Source organism: Thalassophryne amazonica, chromosome 6 (genome assembly GCF_902500255.1).
Source record: "Thalassophryne amazonica chromosome 6, fThaAma1.1, whole genome shotgun sequence".
In the NCBI taxonomy this organism is placed as follows: Eukaryota; Metazoa; Chordata; class Actinopteri; order Batrachoidiformes; family Batrachoididae; genus Thalassophryne; species Thalassophryne amazonica.
The window spans coordinates 97,558,297-97,585,598 of record NC_047108.1 but is presented as its reverse complement, the minus strand read 5'-3'; the positions used below and the strand labels follow the sequence as shown (position 1 = coordinate 97,585,598).

Sequence of the window (27,302 nt, the reverse complement as noted above, 5' to 3'; positions counted from 1 at the left end):
TAGGCGTCTCCTACCCTCAGGCCTGCCCACGCGTCACCATTTTTGGATTGACAGATTAAAAGCATATTTGAGTTTTGTGCACATTTGCAAAATAAACTGTATTTATTTGGAATCTCTATTGACCGTTCATTTACGCCCCCTGGCGTGGGTCCGTGCATTCACTTTTCCCAACAAAAGCATTGCTTAAATTTTCATTGTTACGCAGATGATACCCAGCTTTATCTATCCATGAAGCCAGAGGACACACACCAATTAGTTAAACTGCAGGAATGTCTTTCAGACATAAAGACATGGATGACCTCTAATTTCCTGCTTTTAAATTCAGATAAAACTGAAGTTATTGTACTTGGCCCCACAAATCTTAGAAACATGGTGTCTAACCAGATCCTTACTCTGGATGGCATTACCCTGACCTCCAGTAATACTGTGAGAAATCTTGGAGTCATTTTTGATCAGGATATGTCCTTCAATGCGCATATTAAGCAAATATGTAGGACTGCTTTTTTGCATTTGCGCAATATCTCTAAAATTAGAAAGGTCTTGTCTCAGAGTGATGCTGAAAAGCTAATTCATGCATTTATTTCTTCTAGGCTGGACTATTGTAATTCATTATCATCAGGTTGTCCTAAAAGTTCCCTGAAAAGCCTTCAGTTAATTCAAAATGCTGCAGCTGGAGTACTGACGGGGACTAGAAGGAGAGAGCATATTTCACCCATATTGGCTTCTCTTCATTGGCTCCCTGTTAATTCCAGAATAGAATTTAAAATTCTTCTTCTTACTTATAAGGTTTTGAATAATCAGGTCCCATCTTATCTTAGGGACCTCATAGTACCATATCACCCCAATAGAGCGCTTCGCTCTCAGACTGCAGGCTTACTTGTAGTTCCTAGGGTTTTTAAGAGTAGAATGGGAGGCAGAGCCTTCAGCTTTCAGACTCCAATTCAGATCAGGGAGACAGACACCCTCTCTACTTTTAAGATTAAGCTTAAAACTTTCCTTTTTGAAAAAGCTTATAGTTAGGGCTGGATCAGGTGACCCTGAACCATCCCTTATTATGCTGCTATAGACTTAGACTGCTGGGGGGTTTCCCATGATGCACCCAGTGTTTTCCTTCCCACTGTCGCCAAGTGCTTGCTCATAGGGAGTCGTTTTGACCGTTGGGGTTTTTCTGTAATTATTGTATGGCTTTTGCCTTACAATTAAAGCGCCTTGGGGCGACTGTTTGTTGAGATTTGGCGCTATATAAATTAAATTGATTTGATTTTGATTTGATTTGATAAAAAAACAAACAGTAAACTTCAGTGGTGTCTACTGAAGCCCAACTGGAAATACAAAAAGTTGCAGTTACATGACTGGCCACTTGAGGCTGGTTCCGAAACACAGCAGTGAGGCAGCATAGCTAACCTATTGTTAATTTTCTCATAAAAGCACCAAATTTGGCACACACATTTTAAATTTACAAATGTTTATTTTTAGATGTCGAGACATCCTGAAGCTGACATCTAATGACCTATAAGGGTCAATGAAGAATTACACAGCGGTCAAAAAAATGCTCCAATCATATTAACAGATTATTATTTGTCTGATCAAAAAGATTCCAGTTTGGACTATGACTGAATGTTCTGGAGTTATGGGGTAAAAACAGGTAAAAGAATGACAAAGCTTCAATTTCAGTTTGTACAGGGGTCCGCTTGATCTTGTCTTTAGCTCAGTGTCCGTTCGAGCTCGTCTTTAACTCAGCGTCCGCTCGATCTCGTCTTTAACTCAGCATCCGCTCGATCTCGTGTTTAACTCAGCGTCCGCTCGATCTCGTCTTTAGTTCGGCGTCCGCTCAATCTCGTCTTTAGCTCGGCGCCCGCTCGCTCTCGTCTTTAGCGCGGCGTCCGCTCGATCTCGTCTTTAGCTCAGCGTTCGCTCGAGCTCATCTTTTGTTTAGTGTTTGTTCGATCCGGCTTGTAGTTGAGACTATGGCTGTCATTTTGGAGTATTGTATTACAAACACCTCGAAGAATATGGCTTGTTGTGTGGTGAAATGTCCTAATGGATCATCTAAGATGTCCCTGCTGTGATAATTTCACTGAGTAAAATTCTCATCAGATGTAATGTTGTATGCTAACAACATTAGCACTGTTAACAAGTGTTGGTAGCTTCATCTATTAGGTCCCATTAATGCATGATTACTGAGAAAATAAGCGGCTCATAACTTTTAACGTCCACATCAAAGTAAATCATTAGGAGAACCACTGAACAGTCTGCAAAAGTATGATTTATTATATGGCCAAACTGGAGTTAGTCTGTTAGCTTAGGTGGCCAGGCTCGAATAGAGGAGCGTGTTTAGGCTTCACTCACCACCCATGCTCCACCCCTTTATTTATTAATGGGTTTATCGTGACATTGTTGTCATCATGGCGACATGGCTGAGATACAGACTTCAGGTCGGCTCTTCTGTGTCTCTATAGAAAACCAACAAGTGACATCACACAGACTTTGTCCAGTATATATACAGTCGAGGGGTCAAACAGTTCATAGAGTCAGTGCTTTGACTTTTAGTATTGGCTGTTCTGTGGGTGGATGAATTCCTACTATGGAAAACAAAAACATCCATTATTATTATTCAACAGACTTGAGTTATTTGCCTGTGGTGCTTTAATTCTCTTTTTCTCATTTGCATCAGTCCTGCATTATGTGCTGTACTTGTGGTGCTGCGACTTACTCTCTCCTACAGAGCTCAGGTTGTAATTTTCATCCAAATAACTGTCAATTACTGTGTAATTATTTATGAGGTCTCAGCAGTTTGGTGACCGTGTCACTCAACTCTTTGTCACATCATACTTGATGACATGAACACCGTGAACCTCTATTATTCTGACATATAATTAAACCACAAAGTTGTTCTCAGCTCTAATACTAACCTGCATCAGTTCTGGATTTACTTACATTATATCACCACAAAGTACATTAGCATGTGAACATTATTTTAAGCATTTATTTTTTACATTGTGTATTATGTCTTGAGTTTCATGGTGCATTTTATGAGCTGATATTTTAAATACTGATCTCTTGAGCCACCAGCTACTAAATTTGTTGGGTGGGCAAAGTCTAAATTTAGTAAATACAAATGATTCTGATAAGGTCATTTTCATCCAACGTCTTCCTTTGCTTGTGAAACGTCACTAAATGAACAAATAATAAAAATATGGAATTATGTTTATCGAAGAAGTTCTACATACACCTTGAGGCCAGCTGGTGCCTGTACTTATTCTTGGATTCTGTACTCTGGAGCAGATGAGAGTCTATGACATTCCCTTGGGAGAACACCAATGCAGGGTACTTCCCCAGCCAAGGCAGCACCCATGTCCAGCTGGGTGGACAGGGACAATGCAAATAAAATTTCTTGTCCAAGGGCACAAACGGGTAGCATGACTGGCAGTTGAGTCCAGGTCTAACTCTGTATCCCACTGGCCTACATCATTTATATAAACTGATGTTAATCCAAATTATTTGTAACCACAGAATACATATATTTTTGAGATGTTATTTCTTAAAATAAATTGGCAAAGCAATAATATATTTCTTACAATTTTCTGAAGTGAAAATATATTCTCTCAGTCTGAAGGAAAATGAGCTAGTTTAAATGTCAGCACACACTGCAGAACATTTTGTCTTAAGATGCTTCATATTCCAACCACTTCAAGTCCAAATTCAAATTCATTCCTACAGTTTTCTTTTTGTGTGATTCTGGTTCAAGATCTGTAATTGCGCTAACAGTTTTAATGGCCTTAATAAACCAATACTTATGTAGGCCCAACACATTGGTAGCTTGACAGCCAGCAGCAAGTATGCTATTTTCACAGAACTACTGTATTCGTGAACAGTAACATTACAGCATTATTTGCCATTTTTCTAGTGTTGTTTTCAAAGTAAAAGGTAAGAAGGATTGGGAGGTTTGTGGAAGTATAGGAACTGGAATGCTTGTTTTACTTAAATAATACTAAATTCATTCAACCTTTACTTAACCAGTAAGGAACAGAAAATACAAGATTTATCTTCCTTCTGTTTCTTTTTGTTCATTATAAATGTTTATGTAAGTAGGCAATGAATAAAATGACATGAAAATGAACAAATAAAGTTGATCTAATCTAAAAATTAAAAAAAAAAAAAGATTCAAAATTAAACCTTTCTTCTCCAAGACTGAAGTGACCAAGACAGACACCAGCCCAAATAACAGTTTCAGACATAGACTAATATAACATACAACAAATCAAAGATTTGTGAAGGCTTGCAACATGTAACTCAGTGTTTTAGTTTTTTCTTCCGTGATACATCACGAAATGTGTCACTTTTTCATGACACGGTACAGTTTAGTTCACTATTTTTAACCATAACCCTAATCTCAACCCCCACCCACGGCACCCCCCTCCCGTGTCACCCCAAATTTCGTGATACCATCACGAATAATTTTGTGATATGTCACAAAAATGTAATATATATTATGATGATATCACAAACGAATAGATTAAATCACTTTTTGTGACAAGTCTGTGACACCGTCAGGGATATTTGGTGGCCACAGACTAATATTTTGTGGCCATGGATCAAAGCTAATGTCCAACCTTGTGCTCTCCCAATAGTCTAATATATATATATATATATATATATATATATATATATATATATATATATATATATATATATATATATATATATATATATATATATATAACAGTGCACATTTTACCAACTTATCAGCTTTGAAGTAACAGTTTGAGGCTCATCTTTATCTTATATTTCATTGTATTCAGCCAAAGAATGCATTGTACCATAATTTCTGGACTATAGATTGCACTTGAATATAAGCCGCACCCACCAATTTTAAAAAGAAAAAAATGTTGTACATGTTTTTTTTTAACTTTTAATTAAATACGTACCGTAAATGCTTGTTTTCTGAAGGTGGAACACGTAAATATTGACGAGCACAGCATTGAGTGCACACCCTAACCCTAACCCGCTCCACATAGAGGCAAAACTGAGTAATTTTAACATTTTTTTTTCTTTGTGTATCATGGGATAATTTAATCATGTGCAGCCATAATCGCCTGGTGCCTGTGATAACTGAGACGTTAATGAGGCGCTATGACTCTTTCAACTTGTGTGCAAAGACACAAACCCAGTGGGGGGGGGGGGGGGGGGGGCGCAAAGTGCCGGTGTCACAGAGGGACTTTTCTTCAGCCATGACAAGGAATTAAAGTATTTTCAGATGCTGTTTCCGAAAATCAGGAGGCTTTATGTGGATCATTTTTCTTCAGGATGTGATGATGAATCCCACTGAACTTACTCCGCATGAGGACCCCAGCTTTCAGCCAATCAACGGACAGCATTAACTGACGTATTTCGACTTATGAGAAAGCCTGTAAAAATCCAAAAATTAGCCGCATCATTGTTTAAGCCGCAGTGTTCAAAGCATGTGAAAAAAGAAGCGGCTTATAGTCCAGAAATTAGGGTAATTTCTTCTGATTTTCAAAGCAGTAATAAGAGAGAAACTCTTTTGTTCTTTATCTGTCATCCTAATGGTTAGGACTTTCCATGGTGGGTTTTTCTCTGCCATCTTGGTGCTCTTTGTCTTTCAAGCCTTCATTCCTTCATTTCTCTCCTTTGTAATACAGGTGGTACCTCCAAGTCCACCACCACTTGCAGCTACAGTGTTATTTCTATATATCATGTATGCCATCTTCTGCTGTCAATCACTCCATCACTATGGGAAACAAAAAGGGTAAGTGCTGATCATTGATGCAAACCTGCTTCTACTTTGAACACTTCAGTCACTCCAACAGAACAATGTGCTGCTTCACAACCCTCGTGCATATCCCAAATCACCTTCACAGTCGCTCCCGCCTGCAACAAGCAGCTCGGCATTTCCTCCCCCGACACCCTATCATCCGCATTCTCCTGTATCTATGAATGCACAGTGTACCGATGGCGTCTTTTGCTTTTTCTTTTCATACTTCTGTGTGGGTTTGAATGTGCTTTATGGTTTTGACTCTGGTTTTTACAGCTGGTTGGCCTTGCTGGCTCTAACCAAGCCTGATTCTTTCAGCCTTGGGTTTTAAGGATACTTTGATACAAATCAAATCAAATCAATTTTATTTATATAGTGCCAAATCACAACAAACAGTTGCCCCAAGGCGCTTTATATTGTAAGGCAAGGCCATACAATAATTACGGAAAAACCCCAACGGTCAAAATGACCCCCTGTGAGCAAGCACTTGGCGACAGTGGGAAGGAAAAACTCCCTATTAACAGGAAGAAACCTCCAGCAGAACCAGGCTCAGGGAGGGGCAGTCTTCTGCTGGGACTGGTTGGGGCTGAGGGAGAGAACCTGGAAAAAGACATGCTGTGGAGGGGAGCAGAGATCAATCACTAATGATTAAATGCAGAGTGGTGCATACAGAGCAAAAAGAGAAAGAAACACTCAGTGCATTATGGGAACCCCCCAGCAGTCTAAGTCTATAGCAGCATAACTAAGGGATGGTTCAGGGTCACCTGATCCAGCCCTAACTATAAGCTTTAGCAAAAAGGAAAGTTTAAGCCTAATCTTAAAGTAGAGAGGGTGTCTGTCTCCCTGATCCGAACTGGGAGCTGGTTCCACAGGAGAGGAGCCTGAAAGCTGAAGGCTCTGCCTCCCATTCTACTCTTACAAACCCTAGGAACTACAAGTAAGCCTGCAGTCTGAGAGCGAAGCGCTCTATTGGGGTGATATGGTACTATGAGGTCCCTAAGATAGAAGGGACCTGATTATTCAAAACCTTATAAGTAAGAAGAAGAATTTTAAATTCTATTCTAGAATTAACAGGAAGCCAATGAAGAGAGGCCAATATGGGTGAGATATGCTCTCTCCTTCTAGTCCCCGTTAGTACTCTAGCTGCAGCATTTTGAATTAACTGAAGGGTTTTCAGGGAACTTTTAGGACAACCTGATAATAATGAATTACAATAGTCCAGCCTAGAGGAAATAAATGCATGAATTAGTTTTTCAGCATCACTCTGAGACAAGACCTTTCTAATTTTAGAGATATTGCGCAAATGCAAAAAAGCAGTCTTACATATTTGTTTAATATGCGCTTTGAATGACATATCCTGATCAAAAATGACTCCAAGATTTCTCACAGTATTACTAGAGGTCAGGGTAATGCCATCCAGAGAAAGGATCTGGTTAGATACCATGTTTCTAAGATTTGTGGGGCCAAGTACAATAACTTCAGTTTTATCTGAGTTTAAAAGCAGGAAATTAGAGGTCATCCATGTCTTTATGTCTGTAAGACAATCCTGCAGTTTAACTAATTGGTGTGTGTTCTCTGGCTTCAAGGATAGATAAAGCTGGGTATCATCTGCGTAACAATGAAAATTTAAGCAATGCTGTCTAATAATACTGCCTAAGGGAAACATGTATAAAGTGAATAAAATTGGTCCTAGCACAGAACCTTTTAGAACTCCATAATTAACCTTAGTCTGTGAAGAAGATTCCCATTACATGAACAAATTGTCATCTATTAGATAAATATGATTCAAACCACTGCAGCGCAGTGCCTTTAATACCTATGGTGTGCTCTAATCTCTGTAATCAAATTTTATGGTCAACAGTATCAAAAGCAGCACTGAGGTCTAACAGAACAAGCACAGAGATGAGTCCACTGTCTGTCAAGTGATGGCTTTTTAAGTAATGGTTTAATTACTGCCACCTTAAAAGCCTGTGGTACATAGCTAACTAATAAAGATAGATTGATCATATTTAAGATCGAAGCATTAATTAATGGTAGGGCTTCCTTGAGCAGCCTGGTAGGAATGGGGTCTAATAGACATGTTGATGGTTTGCAGGAAGTAACTAATGAAAATAACTCAGACAGAACAATCGGAGAGAAAGAGTCTAACCAAATACCGGCATCACTGAAAGCAGCTAAAGATAACGATATGTCTTTGGGATGGTTATGAGTAATTTTTTCTCTAATAGTTAAAATGTTTTTAGCAAAGAAAGTCATGAAGTCATTACTAGTTAAAGTTAAAGGAATACTCGGCTCAATAGAGCTCTGACTCTTTGTCAGCCTGGCTACAGTGCTGAAAAGAAACCTGGGGTTGTTCTTATTTTCTTCAATTAGTGATGAATAGTAAGATGTCCTAGCTTTATGGGGGGATTTTTTTATAGAGCAACAGACTCTTTTTCCAGGCTAAGTGAAGATCTTCTAAATTAGTGAGACGTCATTTCCTCTCCAACTTACGGGTTATCTGCTTTAAGCTGCGTGTTTGTGAGTTATACCACGGAGTCAGGCACTTCTGATTTAAGGCTCTCTTTTTCAGAGGAGCTACAGCATCCAAAGTTGTCTTCAATGAGGATGTAAAACTATTGACGAGATACTCTATCTCACTCACAGAGTTTAGGTAGCTACTCTGCACTGTGTTGGTATATGGCATTAGAGAACATAAAGAAGGAATCGTATCCTTAAACCTAGTTACACTTTCTGAAAGACTTCTAGTGTAATGAAACTTATTCCCCACTGCTGGGTAGTCCATCAGAGTAAATGTAAATGTTATTAAGAAGAAGAAGAAGGGAGTTTTCAGGGAATACTGTTAAGTCTTCAATTTCCATACCATAAGTCAGAACAAGATCTAAGATATGATTAAATTGGTGGGTGGACTCATTTACATTTTGAGCAAAGCCAATTGAGTCTAATAATAGATTAAATGCAGTGTTGAGGCTGTCATTCTCAGCATCTGTGTGGATGTTAAAATCGCCCACTATAATTATCTTATCTGAGCTAAGCACTAAGTCAGACAAAAGGTCTGAAAATTCACAGAGAAACTGACAGTAACGACCAGGTGGACGATAGATAATAACAAATAAAACTGGTTTTTGGGACTTCCAATTTGGATGGACAAGACTAAGACTCATGCTTTCAAATGAATTAAAGCTCTGTCTGGGTTTTGGATTAATTAATAAGACGGAATGGAAGATTGCTGCTAATCCTCCACCTCAGCCCATGCTACGAGCGTTCTGGCAGTTAGTGTGACTCGGGGGTGTTGACTCATTTAAACTAACATATTCATCCTGCTGTAACCAGGTTTCTGTAAGGCAGAATAAATCAATATGTTGATCAATTATTATATCATTTACTAACAGGGACTTAGAAGAGAGAGACCTAATGTTTAATAGACCACATTTAACTGTTTTAGTCTGTGGTGCAGTTGAAGGTGCTAGATTATTTTTTCTTTTTGAATTTTATGCTTAAATAGATTTTTGCTGGTTATTGGAGCAGGCACGTCTCTACGGGGATGGGGTAATGAGGGGATGGCAGGGGAGAGAGAAGCTGCAGAGAGGTGTGTAAGACTACAACTCTGCTTCCTGGTCCCAACCATGGATAGTCACGGTTTGGAGGATTTAAGAAATTGGCCAGATTTCTAGAAATGAGAGCTGCCCCATCCAAAGTGGGATGGATGCCGTCTCTCCTAACAAGACCAGGTTTTCCCCAGAAGCTTTGCCAATTATCTGTGAAGCCCACTTCATTTTTTGGACACCATTCAGACAGCCAGCAATTCAAGTAGAACATGCGGCTAAACATGTCACTCCCGGTCCGACTGGGGAGGGGCCAGAGAAAACTACAGAGTCCGACATTGTTTTTGCAAAGTTACACACCGATTCAATGTTAATTTTAGTGACCTCCGATGGCGTAACCGGGTGTCATTACTGCCGACGTGAATTACAATCTTACCAAATTTACGTTTAGCCTTAGCCAGCAGTTTCAATTTCCTTCAATGTCGCCTGCTCTGGCCCCCGGAAGACAATTGACTATGGTTGCTGGTGTCGCTAACTTCATATTTCTCAAACAGAGTTGCCAATAACCAGAGTTGATCCTCGGTGGGTGTGTCGCCGAGTGGGGAAAACAGTTAGAAATTGTGAACGGGTTGGCGGTGTACACGGGGCTTCTGTTTAGGGGCTACGCTTCCTCCTCACAGTCACCCAGTCGGCCTGCTTTCCCCGGCTGCTTGGGATCTGCTGGAAGGGAACTAACACATACACAGTACACAGACAAAGAAACAATCCGCCAGGCAACCGAGCCAACAGACAGGCACCACTTCATTATCAGAGATTATTAGTAGAAGACAAACAAATGCTGAAGTGCATGGCTGTGCACACTGACAAAATCCACAAACTGTCAGGATTGTTTTCAAAATACATAAATCATACTCATGCGAGAAATGGAAATAGCTGAAATTGTTCATATGCAGTCACTTTGCAGAAACAGATTTCAATAAGTGCTTGTTGTCCATCCAAATGTTGTAGATTATTTTATGCAGTATAAGTTGAATTTAATGATGTACCAGAAAGAACTGAAGCCAACAGCACCCAGGAAAGGCAGTCGGAAGTATGGCTTAGTAAAGAGTCCCACTAACATTATGTCTATGATAATTCTGTTTTGGCATAGACATCGAAATGAGTGGGTTCATGTCTTTAAAAGTAGCCACAGGCAGAGAACTGAATAAAACATTTGTAGCATGTCAGACATAATGCATTTTCATTGGAAAAACAGTGAGGATGTGTTGATCAGCTGAGGATAGGCACTTCTGATGGACTCATCCATCCATCCAGGAGGGGGACATACAGTGAGTAAAATAAGTATTTGAGCCACTGTTGATTTTACAAGTTTTCACACCTACAAAGAATGGAGAGGTCTGCAATTTTTATGTGAGATACACTTCAACTGTGAGAGACAGAATCTAAAAAAAATATCCAGAAAATCACATTGTATGTTTTTAAATAATTAATTAGCATTTATTGCATGAAATAAGTATTTGATGCAATAGAAAACAGACCTTAATATTTGGTGCAGAAACCTTTGTTTTCAATTACAGAGGTCAGACATTGCCTATAGTTCTTGAGCAAGTTTGCACACTGCAGCACGGATGTTGTTCCACTCCTCCATACAGATCTTCTCCAGATCTTTTCAGGTTTCGAGTTTCCGCTCCCTTCAAGATTTCTATTTGCGTTCAGCTCTTGAGGACTGGCTAGTCCAGTAGTGTCCAAAGTATTCCAGTACAGGGCCAAGACGGTGCAGGTTTTCTTTGCAGCTACTCCCCCGACAGTGATCACATGGCCTGATGGCAACTTATGTAGTGCCTTGGTGCTGTATAAATATACTTTAATTGAAACACTTGATATGTTTGTGATAATGGGATTTGAGTTTGTGTTGTTAAATTGTTTGTAGCATGGTCCAAGCAGAGGGTCACCCCTTAGAGTCTGGTCTGTTTGAGGTTTCTTCCCTCAAATACATCGAGGGAGTTTTTCCTTAACCACTGTCGCCTGGTGCTTGCTCTGGGGGGTTGTAATGTGTATATAGTATATGTATGTATTGTATGTATGTATGTATGTATATATGGGGTGGGTGTTTATAAGCTTTGCTTCTGCTCACCCCCTTTTTGGTCACACATCACTGTGGAATTGTCTTGTGTATCAGTTTTTGTTATTGTCGAGTTTGTGTGCCAAAATATATTAATTCAAGTTCAAAAAAAAAAAAAAGAAGATACAGAACTGTCAAAATGGGTGAACATGTTGGAACCAGCTCATGTACTTCATGAGCCAAATTCTGGCATGAAGCGTGAGTGTCTATGACTCCCCATGGAACAAGGTGCCAGTTGGACTCAGGTTACTTCCTCAACCAAGGAGCGTAACCCATTTACAGCTGGTTGCACTGAGACACTGTGATGAATTGTCTTCTCAAAGACACAGACAGGTCAGCAAGGAGAAGGACGCCAAGGCAGGTCTAGATACCTGCCTTGCCTAATCGCTTTACGCAACATACTGAATTATGGACACAAAGGTAAACGTGAAAATGTCATCAAAAGATGAGTCACGATTTCAGATGCTAGATGCACATACGTCTACAAAGGTTACAGCGGATACCTATGATTTGAAATAGTGAGATACAAATCAGTGTTCAGAATAATAGTAGTGCTATGTGAACTAAAAAGATTAATCCCGGTTTTGAGTATATTTCTTATTGTTACATGGGAAACAAGGTATGAATGCTTAATCTTGTTGGTTTTGTGAGAATCTACTGGTACCTTGTTTCCCATGTAACAATAAGAAATATACTCAAAACCTGGGTTAATCTTTTTAGTCACATAGCACTACTATTATTCTGAACACTACTGTATATGAGAACTTTACTTTTGATACTTAAGTACAGTAAATGTCAGGATACCTTAGACATTACTCAACTAATATTGTTAAAGGAGACTTTAACTTTTACCAAAGTAATTTTATGGTAAGATACTTGATGTTTTTCAGCGGCAGGAGCTGGGAGACCAGTTAGGTTTGAGGGAAAGATGAATGCAGCGATGTACAGAGACATCCTAGGATCAAAACCTGCTCCAGAGCACTCTTGACCTCAGACTGGGGTGACAGTTCATCTTTCAGCAAGACAATGATCCTAAGTACACAGCCAAGATATCAAAGGAGTGACTTCAGGACAACTCTGTGAATGTCTTTGAGTGGTCCAGCCAGAGTCCAGACCTGATCCATTGAACATCTCTGGGGAGCACTGAAAATGGCTGAGCACCGACGCCTCCCATCCAACCTGATGGAGCTTGAGAGTTGTTGCAATGACAAATGGGCAAAACTGCCCAAAGATAGGTGTGCCAAGCTTATGGCATCATAATGAAGAAGACTTGAAGTTGCAGTTGCTGCCAAAGATGTATCAACAAAGTATTGAGCAAAGGGCATGAATACTTATGTGATATCATAGCTTTTTATTTTTAATGAATTTGAAAAAAATCCCCAAACTTTTTCATGTTGTCATTATGGGGTGTTGTGTACAGAATTTTGAGGGAAAAATGAATTTACTCCATCTTGGAATAAGGCTGAAGCATACAGTAGTGTTCAGAATAATAGTAGTGCTATGTGACTAAAAAGATTAATCCAGGTTTTGAGTATATTTCTTATTGTTACATGGGAAACAATGTACCAGTAGATTCAGTAGATTCTCACAAATCCAACAAGACCAAGCATTCATGATATGCACACTCTTAAGACTATGAAATTGGGCTATTAGTAAAAAAAAAAAATAGAAAAGGGGGTTTCAACATAATAGTAGTGTGGCATTCAGTCAGTGAGTTGTCAATGTTGTGGAACAAACAGGTGTGAATCAGATGTCTCCTATGTAAGGATGAAGCCAGCACCTGTTTGAACATGCTTTTCTCTTTGAAGCCTGAGGAAAAATGGGATGTTTAAGACATTGTTCAGAAGAACAGCGGTAGTTGGATTAAAAGTTGATTGGAGAGGGGAAAACGTATATGCAGGTGCAAAAAATTATAGGCTGTTCATCTACAATGATCTCCAGTGCTTTTAAAATTGACAAAATAAAACAGAGGCGTGGGACGAAACGGAAAACAACCATCAAAATGGTAGAAGAATAACCAGAATGGCAAAGGCTCACCCATTGATCAGCTCCAGGATGATCAAAGACAGTCTGGAGTTACCTGTAAGTGCTGTGACAGTTAGAAGACGCCTGTGTGAAGCTAGTTTATTTGCACGAATCCCCCACAAAGTCCCTCTGTTAAATAAAAGACGTGCAGAAGAGGTTACAATTTGCCAAAGAACACATCACTGGCCTAAAGAGAAATAGAGAATATTTTGTGGAACTGATGAGAGTAAAATTGTTCTTTTTGGGTCCAAGGGCCACAGACAGTTTGTGACACGACCCCCAACTCTGAATTCAATCACAGTTCACAGTGAAGACAGTGAAGCATGGTGGTGCAAGCATCATGATATGGGCATGTTTCTCCTACTATGGTGTTGGGCCTATATATCGCATACCAGGTATCATGGATATGTCAAATACTTGAAGAGGTCATGTTGCCTTATGCTGAAGAGGGACATGCCCTTGAAATCGGTGTTTCAACAAGACAATGACCCCAAGCACACTAGTAAACGAGCAAACCAAACCAACAAAATTAATGTTTTGGAGTGGCCTGCCCAATCCCCGGACCTAAATCCAATTGAGAACTTGTGGGGTGACATCAAAAAAGTTGTTTCTGAAGCAAAACCAAGAAATGTGAATGAATTGTGGAATGTTGTTAAAGAATCTTGGAGTGGAATAACAGCTGAAAGGTGCCACAAGTTGGTTGACTCCATGCCTCACAGATTTGAAGAAATCATGACAAACTGTGGTTATACAACTAAATACTAGTTTAGTGATTCACAGGATTGCTAAAAACGCCGTTTGAACATAGTTTGAGTTTGTAGCGTAAAACAGCAGAGGCTACTATTATTGTGAACCCCCCCTTTTCTACTTTTTTTTTTTTACTAATAGCCAATTTCATAGCTTAAGAGTGTGCATATCATGAATGCTTGTCTTGTTGGATTTGTGAGAATCTACTGAATCTTACTGGTACCTTGTTTCCCATGTAACAATAAGAAATATACTCAAAACCTGGATTAATCTTTTTAATCACATAGCACTACTATTATTCTGAACAGTACTGTATGTTCTCACACAGTGCTGAAATATTAGATGTTTCTGGTGCGGGAAGGGGTGTGTGTGTGTGTGTGTGTGTGCACTAAATCAGTCTGAGATAACAACTGAAGAACACTATTAACACACTTTGTTGTTGTCTTTTCTCTATCCTCCCTCACTTATTTATGCAAAAGTTAACTTGATGTACTTCAGCCAGGAGATCTCACTGCATGGGTAATTCACTGCTGACAAGATAAGACAGGACACATCACAATGCACGGTTTGTGTGCATCATCAACTGTGTTCCAAGTTGCTGATGTGCTGCTGACTGTGAATCCTCCTGCAGATCTCAGCTTGTTATTCTTACTGTAAGTAATTTACATAAAGTTGTCTGATAATTGGAAGCAACTGTATACTGACAAAGCCTCAACCCGAGCGTGCTGTGTGAATGCCCCCTACCACCCCAACAAAAACAGGTTTTCATCAGACACACAGCAATAATGGTATATTTGCAACAAAATAAGAGTTGCCCTGGACAAACTGATAGCTTTTCTTCATTTTTTATTGTTATTCATACCATCATCATCAACATAAAACTAGGGCAGCTTGATTATGACAACAATCATAATCATCAGTTATACTGGCCAATGACGTTACATTTCCTGCTTTTATAGGGTACTTAACTTTGGAAAAAACTAGCACAAATATGCTAGGATTTGAAAGGTTTCAACTGAAAATCCCCCTGTGACCTCTATTTAGGCATCGCTTCAAGACCACCCCTCCAAAACATATGAAAGCACAGTTGTACAATGTTATGGTAGATTTCTAGGCTATGATTTTCTTTCTCCTCCTCCCACTCAGTGAGAATCAACCAGTTAATCAATGTAAAGGAAGGAGAAACTGTTCCTTCCCTCTGATCTGCTGTGTTGCTCAGCCTCAATCTCAGAGAGACCTGAGGTTTGATCTGTAACTTCCAGAGCAACACCGCTTGCATTTGATGAGTGACATAGTATGTGTAAGTTTGGGCTTTCAGCAAAACAATTGGCAAAACAATCATTCTTCCTCGATTATATTATTTTGATAAGTGTTGGAAGCCAACATCGTAATTGAAATCAAATTTTGATAAATCGTCCAGACCCAAATAAACCAAAAGAAACAGTGGTTTCATTGCAAATGTTGCAGCCTCTGGTATATTAAGTGTCATCTACACCGGACTGAGACCCATATAAGACCTCCAAGACCATGACATGTTGTCAACTCTCATGAGTCTTGGCTGGTCTCTAGTTTGATCTCTTATTTGGGTTTTCACCAAGCTTGCATTGCATCTGAATTGTGCAAGTGAAATATATGTTAATATCCACGATCAGTGATGCAACCCCATGCAGAGTCAATTGAGAGTCCATTATGACCCATAGGATCTGGTTGGGAGTGGGTTGGGACCTGTGAGAGTTAATGCCGACCGATTATCAGACCCGTGTATCTTTTAACTGGTCGCACAACTGCTGCAAGTGTTTTAAACAGTTCAATACACTCCAGCACCTGTTGGAGACCAATGGAGAGTGATGGCGACCAGGAAGGATCTTTGTTCTGACCATGGAGACCCCACTGTGATCAGCCTGCAACCCCATGAGATCCAGTGAGAATGACTGCGAGCATGTGCCATTTCGATCATGGTCACATGGTAAATGGGGTGTTACACATGACCAATGAAATTAGCAATGATTTTTTTTTAAAAAACATTCTCCAGACCAGGCACCTAAGTGGCTCTACTGTACTCTATTCTACTCTTTTATTCTACTCTTCCTTTTTTAGATATTTAGATATACCTTAGTAGAGGTAGAGGCTTAGTAGAGTTCTACCTTGTAACTGCAATATATTATAGAAGACATACGTACCTTACTGAATTTTCATGTAAAGGTGCTATGATTCTAACAGTCCCAGGTGGAACTGAGAATACGTACCTGTGAAGTTGACACTGCGGATGTACTTGAGCAACAGCGTCCCGTTGATGGTGTCCATCTTGGAGCACAATCCCACTTTTCCAGGACAGAGATCTTTGTGCATGTTATGCAGTGCGTGAGCCATGGCATAAACCGCATCAATCACAAACTGGACCTTCCCCTCCTGTTCATAGGATGAATCCTTCCCGATCCGCTCGTGATCTAAAAGAAAGCATCAGCATGTACAGTTCATTGCATGAAACTATAGAATAAAAGAAAAAAATAGAATACTAGAAGAAATACATTTCTGTTGAACCCATTATATTAAACCAAAACTCTATACTGCAAGCACATCTTGATTATTTAATTTCAACTTCATTGTGGTGGCATACAGTGGGATAATTACAAAAATTCTGTCAGTGTCCAATAATTATCAAGCTGACCATACAACCATATAACCCTTCTTCATATTTGACTCTGTATGTGGAGTTGGACATGATTCATATGCATTTGAATTATGAGCTTTAGACTGTGCACCATAGGATTCAAGGAACTTTATTTGTCATGCCAACTCACATTTACATGTTAACAGTGTTGCCACAGTTACTTTGAAAAAGTAATCTAATTACTGATTACTGATTACTCCTTGAAAAAGTAACTTAGTTACTTTACTAATTACTCAATTGTAAAAGTAACTAAGTTAGATTACTAGTTACTTTTTTAGTTACTTTCCCCAGCTGCCGACAACAACCCACGTCAACATGACAATGATACCTGTTTTGCCAAAACTCACTTTATAGTCACCCTTTTCTTGACTTCAATGAAAATAAATACTTGTTTTATAAAAAGTAAAATAAAGACCTCTTTCTTGACCTCATAAACTGTTGACAGCACTGTAACAGTAAAACTTGCAATTTCAAACCTACATTGTTTGTGTAATGTAGGTTTGTAACTATTAAATTCTAACATTTTTTTAACATTTAAATTCTCTCTAAACATTTTACTTGTCGAAATTATTATTATTTTAAGCAATATTAGTAGTTGTAATAAAAAACGGCTTCAAAACTGGACCTTTAAAATGGGGGTGTTGTGGGGGAGGGAGGCACATCCTTGCCCCACGCCCCCATTCCATCTGGATTCGCCCCTGCTTTGGCGTTTGAGCACAAAGAATGGATAACATTTATTTATGCAGAAAACAGGACCAGATTTACAGGTAAGAAAGTTTTATTGCGTTTTCACATCATGTGGTCCTCAGAAAGAGAGTTTAGGTGCATTTGAGTGGAAAATACTGTTAGTTGTTGACGCGTCGCGGAGGATCAGCTGTTTTTAACGAGACGATACGGAGCGGCTCAGCTCAGAATTCTAAATAAAGGAGGGAAAAAAGTATAAAAATGTCTTTGTAAAGCTCAGTGCAGGTGTGCTGATCACCGCGCTTTAAGAGGTGAGGACGAGTTGAGCAGCTGCAAAAAACCGTGGATTAAAAGCTCACAGCTCACTGAAAGTGGGCAGTTCAGTCGAACCCCGACCTCCTGCCCACGGACCAAGTTTAATGCTGCTATCGACCCACAATGAAAAATAATAGTAACGCACAGTGACATGGAGAAGTAACTTTAATCTGATTACTGATTTGGAAAGATTAACGCGTTAGATTACTCGTTACTAAAAAAAACGGTCAGATTAGAATAACGCGTTACCGGCATCACTGCATGTTAATGATACAAAATTAGTACTCAGGTCCTGGTTATTTTTAAAAAGGATTCTAACAACTATAGGTATAAATATAAACTATTAAAATAAAATAAAGGCCAAAATTAGCTATGTGTAATACCAAATATAAGTGTGAACAGCAAATAGACTATAATATTGCACTGGAAATTAAGTGAAAAACCTACATTGCATGTATATTGCACAGGGGAGATTATTGCACATGGGCAATTAAAGTGTTTTTAGTGCAGTCCGTATATGATGGTGTAAGTTCTATGGAGCATGGCTTGAGTTCAGCAGTCTAACAGCCTCAGGAAAGAAGCTGTTTCTGAGCCTGGTAGTTCAGCTCTGAATGCTTCTGAGCTGTCTGCCTGAGGAGAGGGGCTTGCTAAAACAGACTGTGTGTAGGATGGGAGGAGTACCTCAGAATGCCAAGAGCCCTTCCCCTGCGCCATGATGAGTAGAGATCTGAGGTGGTGGGAAGGCTGCTCCCTACAGTCCTCTGTGCAGCCTTTACCAACCTTCTGCAGAGCCCCACTCTCAGCAGCCGTGCAGCTGCTGAGAGACAGTGATGCAGGTGCAGAGGATGCTCTCCACTGCACAATACTAGAGACTCCTCAGAACGGAGCTCCCAAGTCCAGCTCTCCACAGCTTACTGAGGAAGTAGAGATGCTGGTGGACCTGAGTACTAATTTTGGGCCCCAGCTGAGGTCACTGGATATGTGCACACCCAGGTACTTGAAGCTGGAGACCATTTCCACAGCTGCTCCTCCAATGTGCGTGGTAGGAGCACTTGTTAGATTAGCAAAATAGGGCCCGAACGGCCAGATCTACTAAGATCCCAGAGAACAAGTATTAAATTGCATGGGCACTCGAAGCATTTTGCAGGTGATCTACTAAGAATAATTCCACACATGACAGTGGGTGGTGTAGTGACATAGACAGTGGTATGAAAATGAAGATTTTCCATCCATCCATTTTTTTTATACCCATTTATTCCAATTAAGGATCACAGGGGGGCTGGAGCCCATCCCAGTAATCATAGGGCGTGAGGCAGGGTACACCCTGGACAGGACACCAGTCTATCACAGGACATCTGGAAACAGCGCATCCAGAAAGTATGCACAACGCTTCAGTTTTTCCACATTTTGTTATGTTACACAGCCTTATTCCAAAATGGATTGCATTCATTTTTTTCTCAAACTTCTACTCACAACACCCCATAAAGACAACATGAAAAATGTTTGTTTTTTACATTTTTGCCAAAAAAAATGAAAAAACAAAACAAAAACTAAAAAATCGTGTGTACATAAGTATTCACAACCTCAGTACTTTGTTGATGCACCTTTGGCACCAATTACAGCCTCAAGTCTTCTCGAATATGATGACACAAACTTGGCGGACCTATCTTTGGGCAGTTTTGCCTATTCCTCTTTGGAGCACCTCTCAAGCTCCATCAGGTTGGATGGGGCACGCTGGCGCACAGCCATTTTCAGATCTCTCCAGAGATGTTCAGCTGGTTTCAGGTCTCGGCTCTGGCTGGGCCACTCAAGGACATTCACAGAGTTTTCCTGAAGCCACTCCTTTGATATTTTGGAATTGTTGCCCCAGTCTGTCAAGAGTGCTCTGGAGCAGGTTTTCATCCAGGATGTCTCTGTACATTGCTGCATTCATCTTTCTCTCAATCCTGACTTGTCTCCCAGTTCCTGCTGCTGAAAAACATCCCCACAGCATGATGCTGCCACCACCATGCTTCACTGTAGGGATGGTGCCTGGTATTCACGCCAAAGAGTTCAATCTTTGCCTCATCAGACCAGAGAATTTTGTTTCTCATGGTCTCAGAGCCCTTCAGGTTGTTGTGTGGGCCGCCAGAAGAGGAGGAACTGCTGGCCCACCACCAGAGGGCGTCCTGCCTGAAGTGCGGGCTTCAGGCACGAGAGGGTGCTGCCGCCCCACAAGAGCGGCCGAGGTGACAGCTGTTACTCATCGGCTATGACAGCTGTCACCAATCATCTACGCCTCACCCCTGATAAAAGCAGGACGACACCTCCAGCACGTCGCCGAGATATCGTCCTATCAAGGAGGTAATTTGTTCTCAGCCATTGTTTTGTCTACCACAGACAGTATTTGCTTGTGTTATTTTTGCAGTAGGTTTTGTGAGTGCTTGTAGCTGGAGGCTGGGTTTGGACTGACGTCTTCACTCCAGACCTTTGATAAGTACACTTACTACTGCACGTGCCAGCTTTCTGGTGTTACGGTGGAGGTGTTTTCCCACCTGACTTGCTGACTGTTTTTGCTCTTCGCCAGCAGTACCAGATCCGACACGCGGAGACGGTGGTCACCTGGGGGAACTCGGGACTTGGCAGCTCCAGTATTCTCCTGGTTCGGTGGCGGAGGAAATCGTGTGGTTCCGGTTCTTCTCCAGACGGACGTCTCCTATCGTTGAGCCTGCCCACACGACACCTTGATTGATTGACTTTGTATTCATTCTGAAATCTGCTGTGTGTAGTTGTGGCATTCACAACAGTAAAGTGTTCAGATTTGACTTCTTCTATTGTCCGTTCCTTTGTGCCCCCTGTTGTGGGTCCGTGTCACTACACTTTCACAACACAGGTGCCTTTTTTCCAACTCCAGGTGGGCTGCCTTGTGCCTTTTACTAAGGAGTGGCTTCTATCTGGCCACTCTACCATACAGGCCTGATTGGTGGATTACTGCAGAGATGGTTGTCCTTCTGGAAGGTTCTCCTCTCTCCACAGAGGAAGGCTGGAGCTCTGAAGGCAAGCATGTTAAATGGACAATATGTGCTATTTTCTGCATTGGAAAGATACATTCCTCACTGTGCACCGTTAGTAAATCAGTATGTACATTTTGATCTGGGAACTGTGATATTTGTGAACATTTTTACAGATCCAAACCTTTACATAATCAGGCCGATATGGTTTGGTGCCATGCGGCTCCTCAGTTCTGTTAATCAAGAGCTCAGAATGTGACAGAGTGGCTGAGGAGAAGTGGAAGACATAACAAGACAGGCCTCATTATTCTTCAACATTGATGTAATTCATTATGACATCTTCACATTCATCATAAGTGAGGATGCTTTGAAAATGCGACGACCAAACAACATTCAGTTACCAGGAAAGTGTTTTCTTCAACAGTGCCCTTTCTGATGCACTTGGAGGAAGCAGCTCGAACAGTAAACACAGCATTTTTATTGTAACCTTTAAAAGTACATGTGAAAAAGAAGAAATAATAAATTACCAGTATACATACATACACACACACAACGGAGTGATTTTGGTGTTTGCATTTACATACTGTACATTTAAGTAACATTTCCGTTCAGGAGAAAAAGATTAAACATTTGATCTGACTTCACACAGATTTATTGTGTGAAGCCTCCTTTCTGTGTGGAGTTTGAAAGTTGTACCCGTGTCTGTGTGCGTTTCCTCCCGCAATCATAAAACGTGCTTATTTAGGGTCTGCTCCTTTCTCTGCCCCCCGGGGGCAGCGTCTCTACGTCCGGAGATGGTCCCTGGACACTGGACTCTGGCTGACCAGCTGGATTATGTCTAACTGTAATTAGGATGGGTTAAATGCAAAGGACAAATTTCATTGTATGTATGTACAATAACAAATAAAGAAATTGTTACGTCCGCCAAGGATGTAATAAAGTCATTGGCGTTTATTTATTTGTCTGTCTGTCTGCTAGCAGGATTATATCAAAACTACTGCACAGATTTTGATGAAATGTTCACCACAGATAGATATTAGGCCATTGAAGACTCCATTAAATTTTGGAGGTGACCCAGATCCGGATTGGCGGATCTTGTTGTTATTATTGTCACTTTATCCCTGTGTAAGAGGGGCTTTAAAGTATCGTGCCAGCAACCATTCTGTGTGGACTGCCAAAAAATTTTCCCATTCTGCCTACACTTTGCAGTGTTCACTCACTGAATGTGACATAAATCTGACAGATACCAAATATGATCACAGGCATATTGAAGCTGACACTGCAAAGCTCCTTTATGACAAAAAAGTCAAGTACATAAAATTGGGCTACAAAAGGCTTTAGGATTTCTCAGCAAACACCATGTATCTGATGATCACTATGGAAGTAAATCTGTGCAATCAGAGTTTGAAATTGAATTTCTAGGGTTTGGATTTGTTTCGCATCAAAATATTCAGTCTGTAAAACTTCAACCAAAAAAAAAAAAAAAAAAAAAAATCAACCTAAACAAATTTTGACCTCAAAAAAAAAAAATCAGCCATAAAAAATTCAACCTAAAAAATGCACTTGTATTTGAGGCTGCAAAACAAATTCAACCATAGAAATTCAAGTTGAAACTCTGATGGCACAGATTTACTTCCACAGATCACACAAAGAAAAACCGTGTGAAAGTTTGCATTAAAGATAACTCTGCACACGTTGTTTCTGTGGAAAATTCTTACTGAGGTCAAACACAAAGTCAACCATGTGATGATGGAGGTCAGCTTGTGTCAGCTCTGAAGATATTCTCTGTCTGCTTTGTTTCCTTGTGTTTTGAAGGCTTCAGAATAATTAAATGCTCTCGTTTTGCCAGTCATCTATGTCCTTCTCTGCTTAAGTGATAAAATTATTTTTGGAAATGAAATGCTTTGAAGCATTTCATTAATTATGTGCTATTAAAGACTGACTAACAACAATAATTACTTTAAAAACTTAATTAATATTTCCTGAAGCGTTAACATTATTGTGACATTTTAATAATCTGATTTAGAAGCAGCGGGTCCACAATGGAGAGAAATTATTATTTTCTATAATCAGTTGGAATGGTGGAGTCCAGAATGTTTTAAGAACTATAGACCTTAGACCTCAACAGTTTTTTTTTAAGATGAGCTCAACCCTTTTTTCCCTGTTAATTATATCATTTCTTTATGTTAATTTACTGTCTAAATGTATTCATAAATTATTATTATTATTATTATTATTATTATTATTATTATTATTATTATCATTTTATTATTTTTATTACTTTTGTCATTTGATTTTTATGTGGGCTACAACTGAAATAAGTGTCTTCACTGTCTTTTGTCAACTATGTATTTTTAATGTATTTACAGTTATATTATGTACTTACACTGAACTTACTAAAAAAATCACGCACACACTCACACTTTTAATATAAAGATGACTTACCGCCCCCTTCAGTGTTAGTCCAGAATGTAATTTGCCATGTTAACTAATATCCGTACTGGCTCCAAAAATATTAGCCCTCTCAATGTTCCGTTTTCGTAGCATTCATCCATGACCCAAAATACATACGCATACCAAACGGAAAATATCAGCTTTTCCCAGTTTGTCTGTGATCAAAGTTGTTCACATACCAACCTGGTGTCACGGTAAGTCGTGATTCAGCAGCACAAAATATACATTAATCTATTGGTTCGTGATATTGTGACAAAAAGCACCTCATTTTCGTCACGGCAGCACAAATTCATTCTAATTCATTCTGTGATGGCTGCACGAAATTAAAAGTGAAGCGGGGAGGGGGGGTTATGGTTAGTGTGGAGGGAAAGAGTAAGATTAGGTTATGATTATGGTTAATGTTAGGGTCCTGGTTAGGAGTAGGGTTAGGAATAGTGAGTTAAAAAACCCCATCATGAAAATTTGACTAATTTCATCATGGGAGCACGAAAAAAACAAAACAGAAACAAAACAAAAATGTGAGACTGGGCTGACACATACTCATGCACATGCACATGCATGCCCGCATGGAGAGCTTTGTGTCTTTTTCGCATCATATTATTATATCAGTATTATAATTTTAGACATGCACAAACAGAGATGGTGACCGAAGACATCAAAAGCAATAGTTTTCACTCATGATAACAGCAACATGATATTTAACTAATCTGACTAAAAGAACTGAACTACAAAAACACAATAAATCAATAACACTAACAACACTGTTAAACTAACATGAACAACAATAACATTTAAAACCCCAAAACCATGAAATCACAAGGTGCATTGCAGCATAACATCCATTATTTACTGGTTAGATATAATCGCAAAGTTCTCCAAAAATATTTGTCCTATAAACTTTCTGTTTTTGCAGCATTCAACCTTGATCCAGAATACATACACATACCAAATGGATAAATGTTAGCTCTCCTCAGTTTCTCTGTGATAAAGCCATACTCACACACACACACAGAGGCCACTTGGCTATTATAATATAGATGTTGTGGGAGACTTAAGATATTAAGATAAGCTAAGATAAGACTTTATTGATCTCACAGTGGAGAAATTCACATGTTACATCAGCTCTTAATAAACACACAAGATGAGTGCGAGTAGAAGAAAATGTGCATCAAACAGCGTGTGCAAAGATAAGCAATAATAATAATACTTGTAACAATACAATAAAAAAAATTTAAAAATTAAGTTAAAATGTCTAAAGTAATCAGTTTGCTGAAACAGTTAGTTTAATTTCTCAGGATTTACAGTAAAGATTTCTTTTCTTGCTAGTTCCTGCTTCAAGTATGAAGTGTCATTTTCACAAGTGCGAGTTTGTCTGTGATGGTATTTTTCGTAAACTTAATCATGACAATTTAAGACTTCTGACAAACTTTGAATGTTTAGGCAGCTTGAATATTGTTAGTTATTCTATAAATGTGTGCCACAGGCAAAGTAAAGTTGGACAGGCTGTCTGTCTTTTTTGTGCCAGTGGCAGCTGCTTTTCCTTTTAGTGTACTCTCTTTCTTTCACTGTCTGCTCTAGTCTTTGCAGCAGACACTCCCTTCAATCTAAAACAGTTTATTACTGTCTTTTTTGTACACAAACATCCATCTGTCCACACTGTCAAAGTTTATCTGAGGCCGGGTCGTGGTGTCACCAGCTTACGAGGTCAACAATGTGTTCCCCCCACAGCCACATATTCTACCTGCTTCTGTGACCCAGCCTTGATTTTCAAGGACACAACACCAATAACATAGTTTTTAGCACTTGGATAATAATGGCAATGGCAATGAGATTATCCAAACTGGTTCAATCACAGCTCTTGTGGCCAAGAGACTGAAATGCTATGCACACTCACATGCACGACTCTCAGACTTACTTTACACAACTTCTGTGCAATAACTGTGAAACTGTAAAAGCTGTGTAAATTTACCTTTGCACATATACTTTTATATATATATATATATATATATATATATATATATATATATATATATATATATATATATATATATATATATATATATATATATATATATATATATATTTTGTATTTGTTATTCTTGTATTTATGTACATATTTATACTGCTTTTTTTTAAAGTTTGCACTCCAATTTTGTTTCTTACGTATACTGGAGTTTGCACTTTATGTTTTGCATGTCAGGGAGCGCCAAAGTAATATCACTGTTTTGCTGCATATACAATGACAATAAAGCCAATCACTATCACTACAAGTGAATGCAGAATCTGTCCTGTGGTTCACCAAAAAAGCAAACAAACATATAAAAGAAGAAATCAGCATAAAAAAGTCAGTAAATTATGAATAATTGTTAAAACCACAGCTCAAGGCAAGAAGTTATTTAAACAGTCCTGTAATATTTCCTGAATCGTTTCTTCTCAGCGTTCCCTCAAGTATTAGTCCGGCAACTTTTAATTAACAAAGAGGCAGAAAAATGTAAACAATTTTAATGTAAATAAAATTAAACTAGAGCGCCTCTTAATGATACTGAATAGATTCATTCATTTTCTATACCCGCTTATTCCAGTCAAGTGTCATGGGGGAGCTCAAGCCTATCCCAGCAATCATAGGGCAAGAGGCGGATGACACCCTGGACAGGACGCCAGTTTATCGCAGTGACACACATAGACAAACACATTCACACACCTACAGTCAGTTTAGAGAAACCAATTCACTTAACCTGCATGTCTTTGGAAGTGAGAGGAAACCAAAGCACCGGGGAGAATGTGCAGGTGGGAAGTGATCCCAGGACCTTCTTGCTAAACAACAGTGCTAACCACTAAGCCACAGTGCCGCTCAACACTGAATAGATTTTCTATTAAATTACAGCTGAAGTGTAGTAGTAATAATCGTCAAACTCTGTCCATCTGTCTGTGCCTGCGCCAGTCACATTTTTAAATTTTCCCCAAACATTTAAACACATTTCCAAAAACTGTGGCTCAATTTCTCAAAGTTTGTGAAAACTCCACAAAGCTCTTGCAAAATGAAACCAAGCACTAAAAATAGATTCCTTCCACCAAAACAATTCACACAGCTCTGAAATGCTTCTGACTTACAGAGCATAAAAAAAACATGAATGTGACAAATGCAAAACCATCAAAAGTGTTCATGTATGTTTCAGCTTCATGAGGCCATATTACATATTCCAATGCATACAAATGTCTGGAAATAAGATGCTTGTGTTGCTGAAGTTTTGTTTTTTTGCTCTAAAATAGCACTTGTTATTTGCAGTATAAACCCTTAGCCTAGTCCAATGGCTGGGAAATCCCAGATGTTTGGGGTCTACGGACCTGATACAGCCTTCATCCACCTTCACAGCCATTGGGTGACAAGCTATCACCTCCTCTGCCTAATCTGTCGTTGATTAGTTCTTGTTTCACGTGAGCCTCTTTAGCTGTTTCATATTCAGGGTTCCTGTTGGCCTTCATGGTGACCGTAGTGACCACTAGGCACATCACCTTCCCACCATATTTCATCTCAACAGTCAGTCCCCAAGGAGTTGGACCTCAAATGTTATAACCACAAATGTTACTTATTTTAGATTAGATTAGATAGAACGTTTTTAATCCCTTGGGAAGACTCCCTCAGGGAAATTGAAGTTCCAGCAGCATTGTATAGCAGCACACAGGGTAAGAAGCACACAAAATATCAAAACTCGAAGTAAAAAACAATTTGCAAAATGTACATACAAATTTAAATACCAGGGTTACTGGCTATTACTGTTCCTCTCCTTCCCATCCGCTGTCTTTCCGTTACTCCCCCTCCCCCCGAGTGAGGAGCTGTGCAGTCTTTATGTATGTGTACTGTAGCAAAACTCAGTATTTCACCTGTGAAAGTACAATGAGAAACACCAAGTAAAATCAGTGCACCGATACAAAATGGTAACAAAATAAATATTTTATTTGTTACTGCAACACA

General features: G+C 39.4%; 1 protein-coding gene across 2 annotated transcripts in view; it reads right to left on the bottom strand.

Moving 5' to 3' along the window:
* LOC117512710 (metabotropic glutamate receptor 4-like) overlaps positions 1-27,302 on the bottom strand; it is a 673,449-nt gene that overhangs the window by 116,088 nt on the left and 530,059 nt on the right. For both annotated transcript variants that reach the window (XR_004561363.1, XM_034172892.1), the window contains exon 7: positions 16,462-16,662. Coding sequence is in view for 1 of the 2 variants with exons in the window: in XM_034172892.1 (XP_034028783.1) it covers positions 16,462-16,662 (201 nt within the window). In the remaining variant the exon portion in view is untranslated. The remainder of the gene's footprint in view (positions 1-16,461; positions 16,663-27,302) is intronic.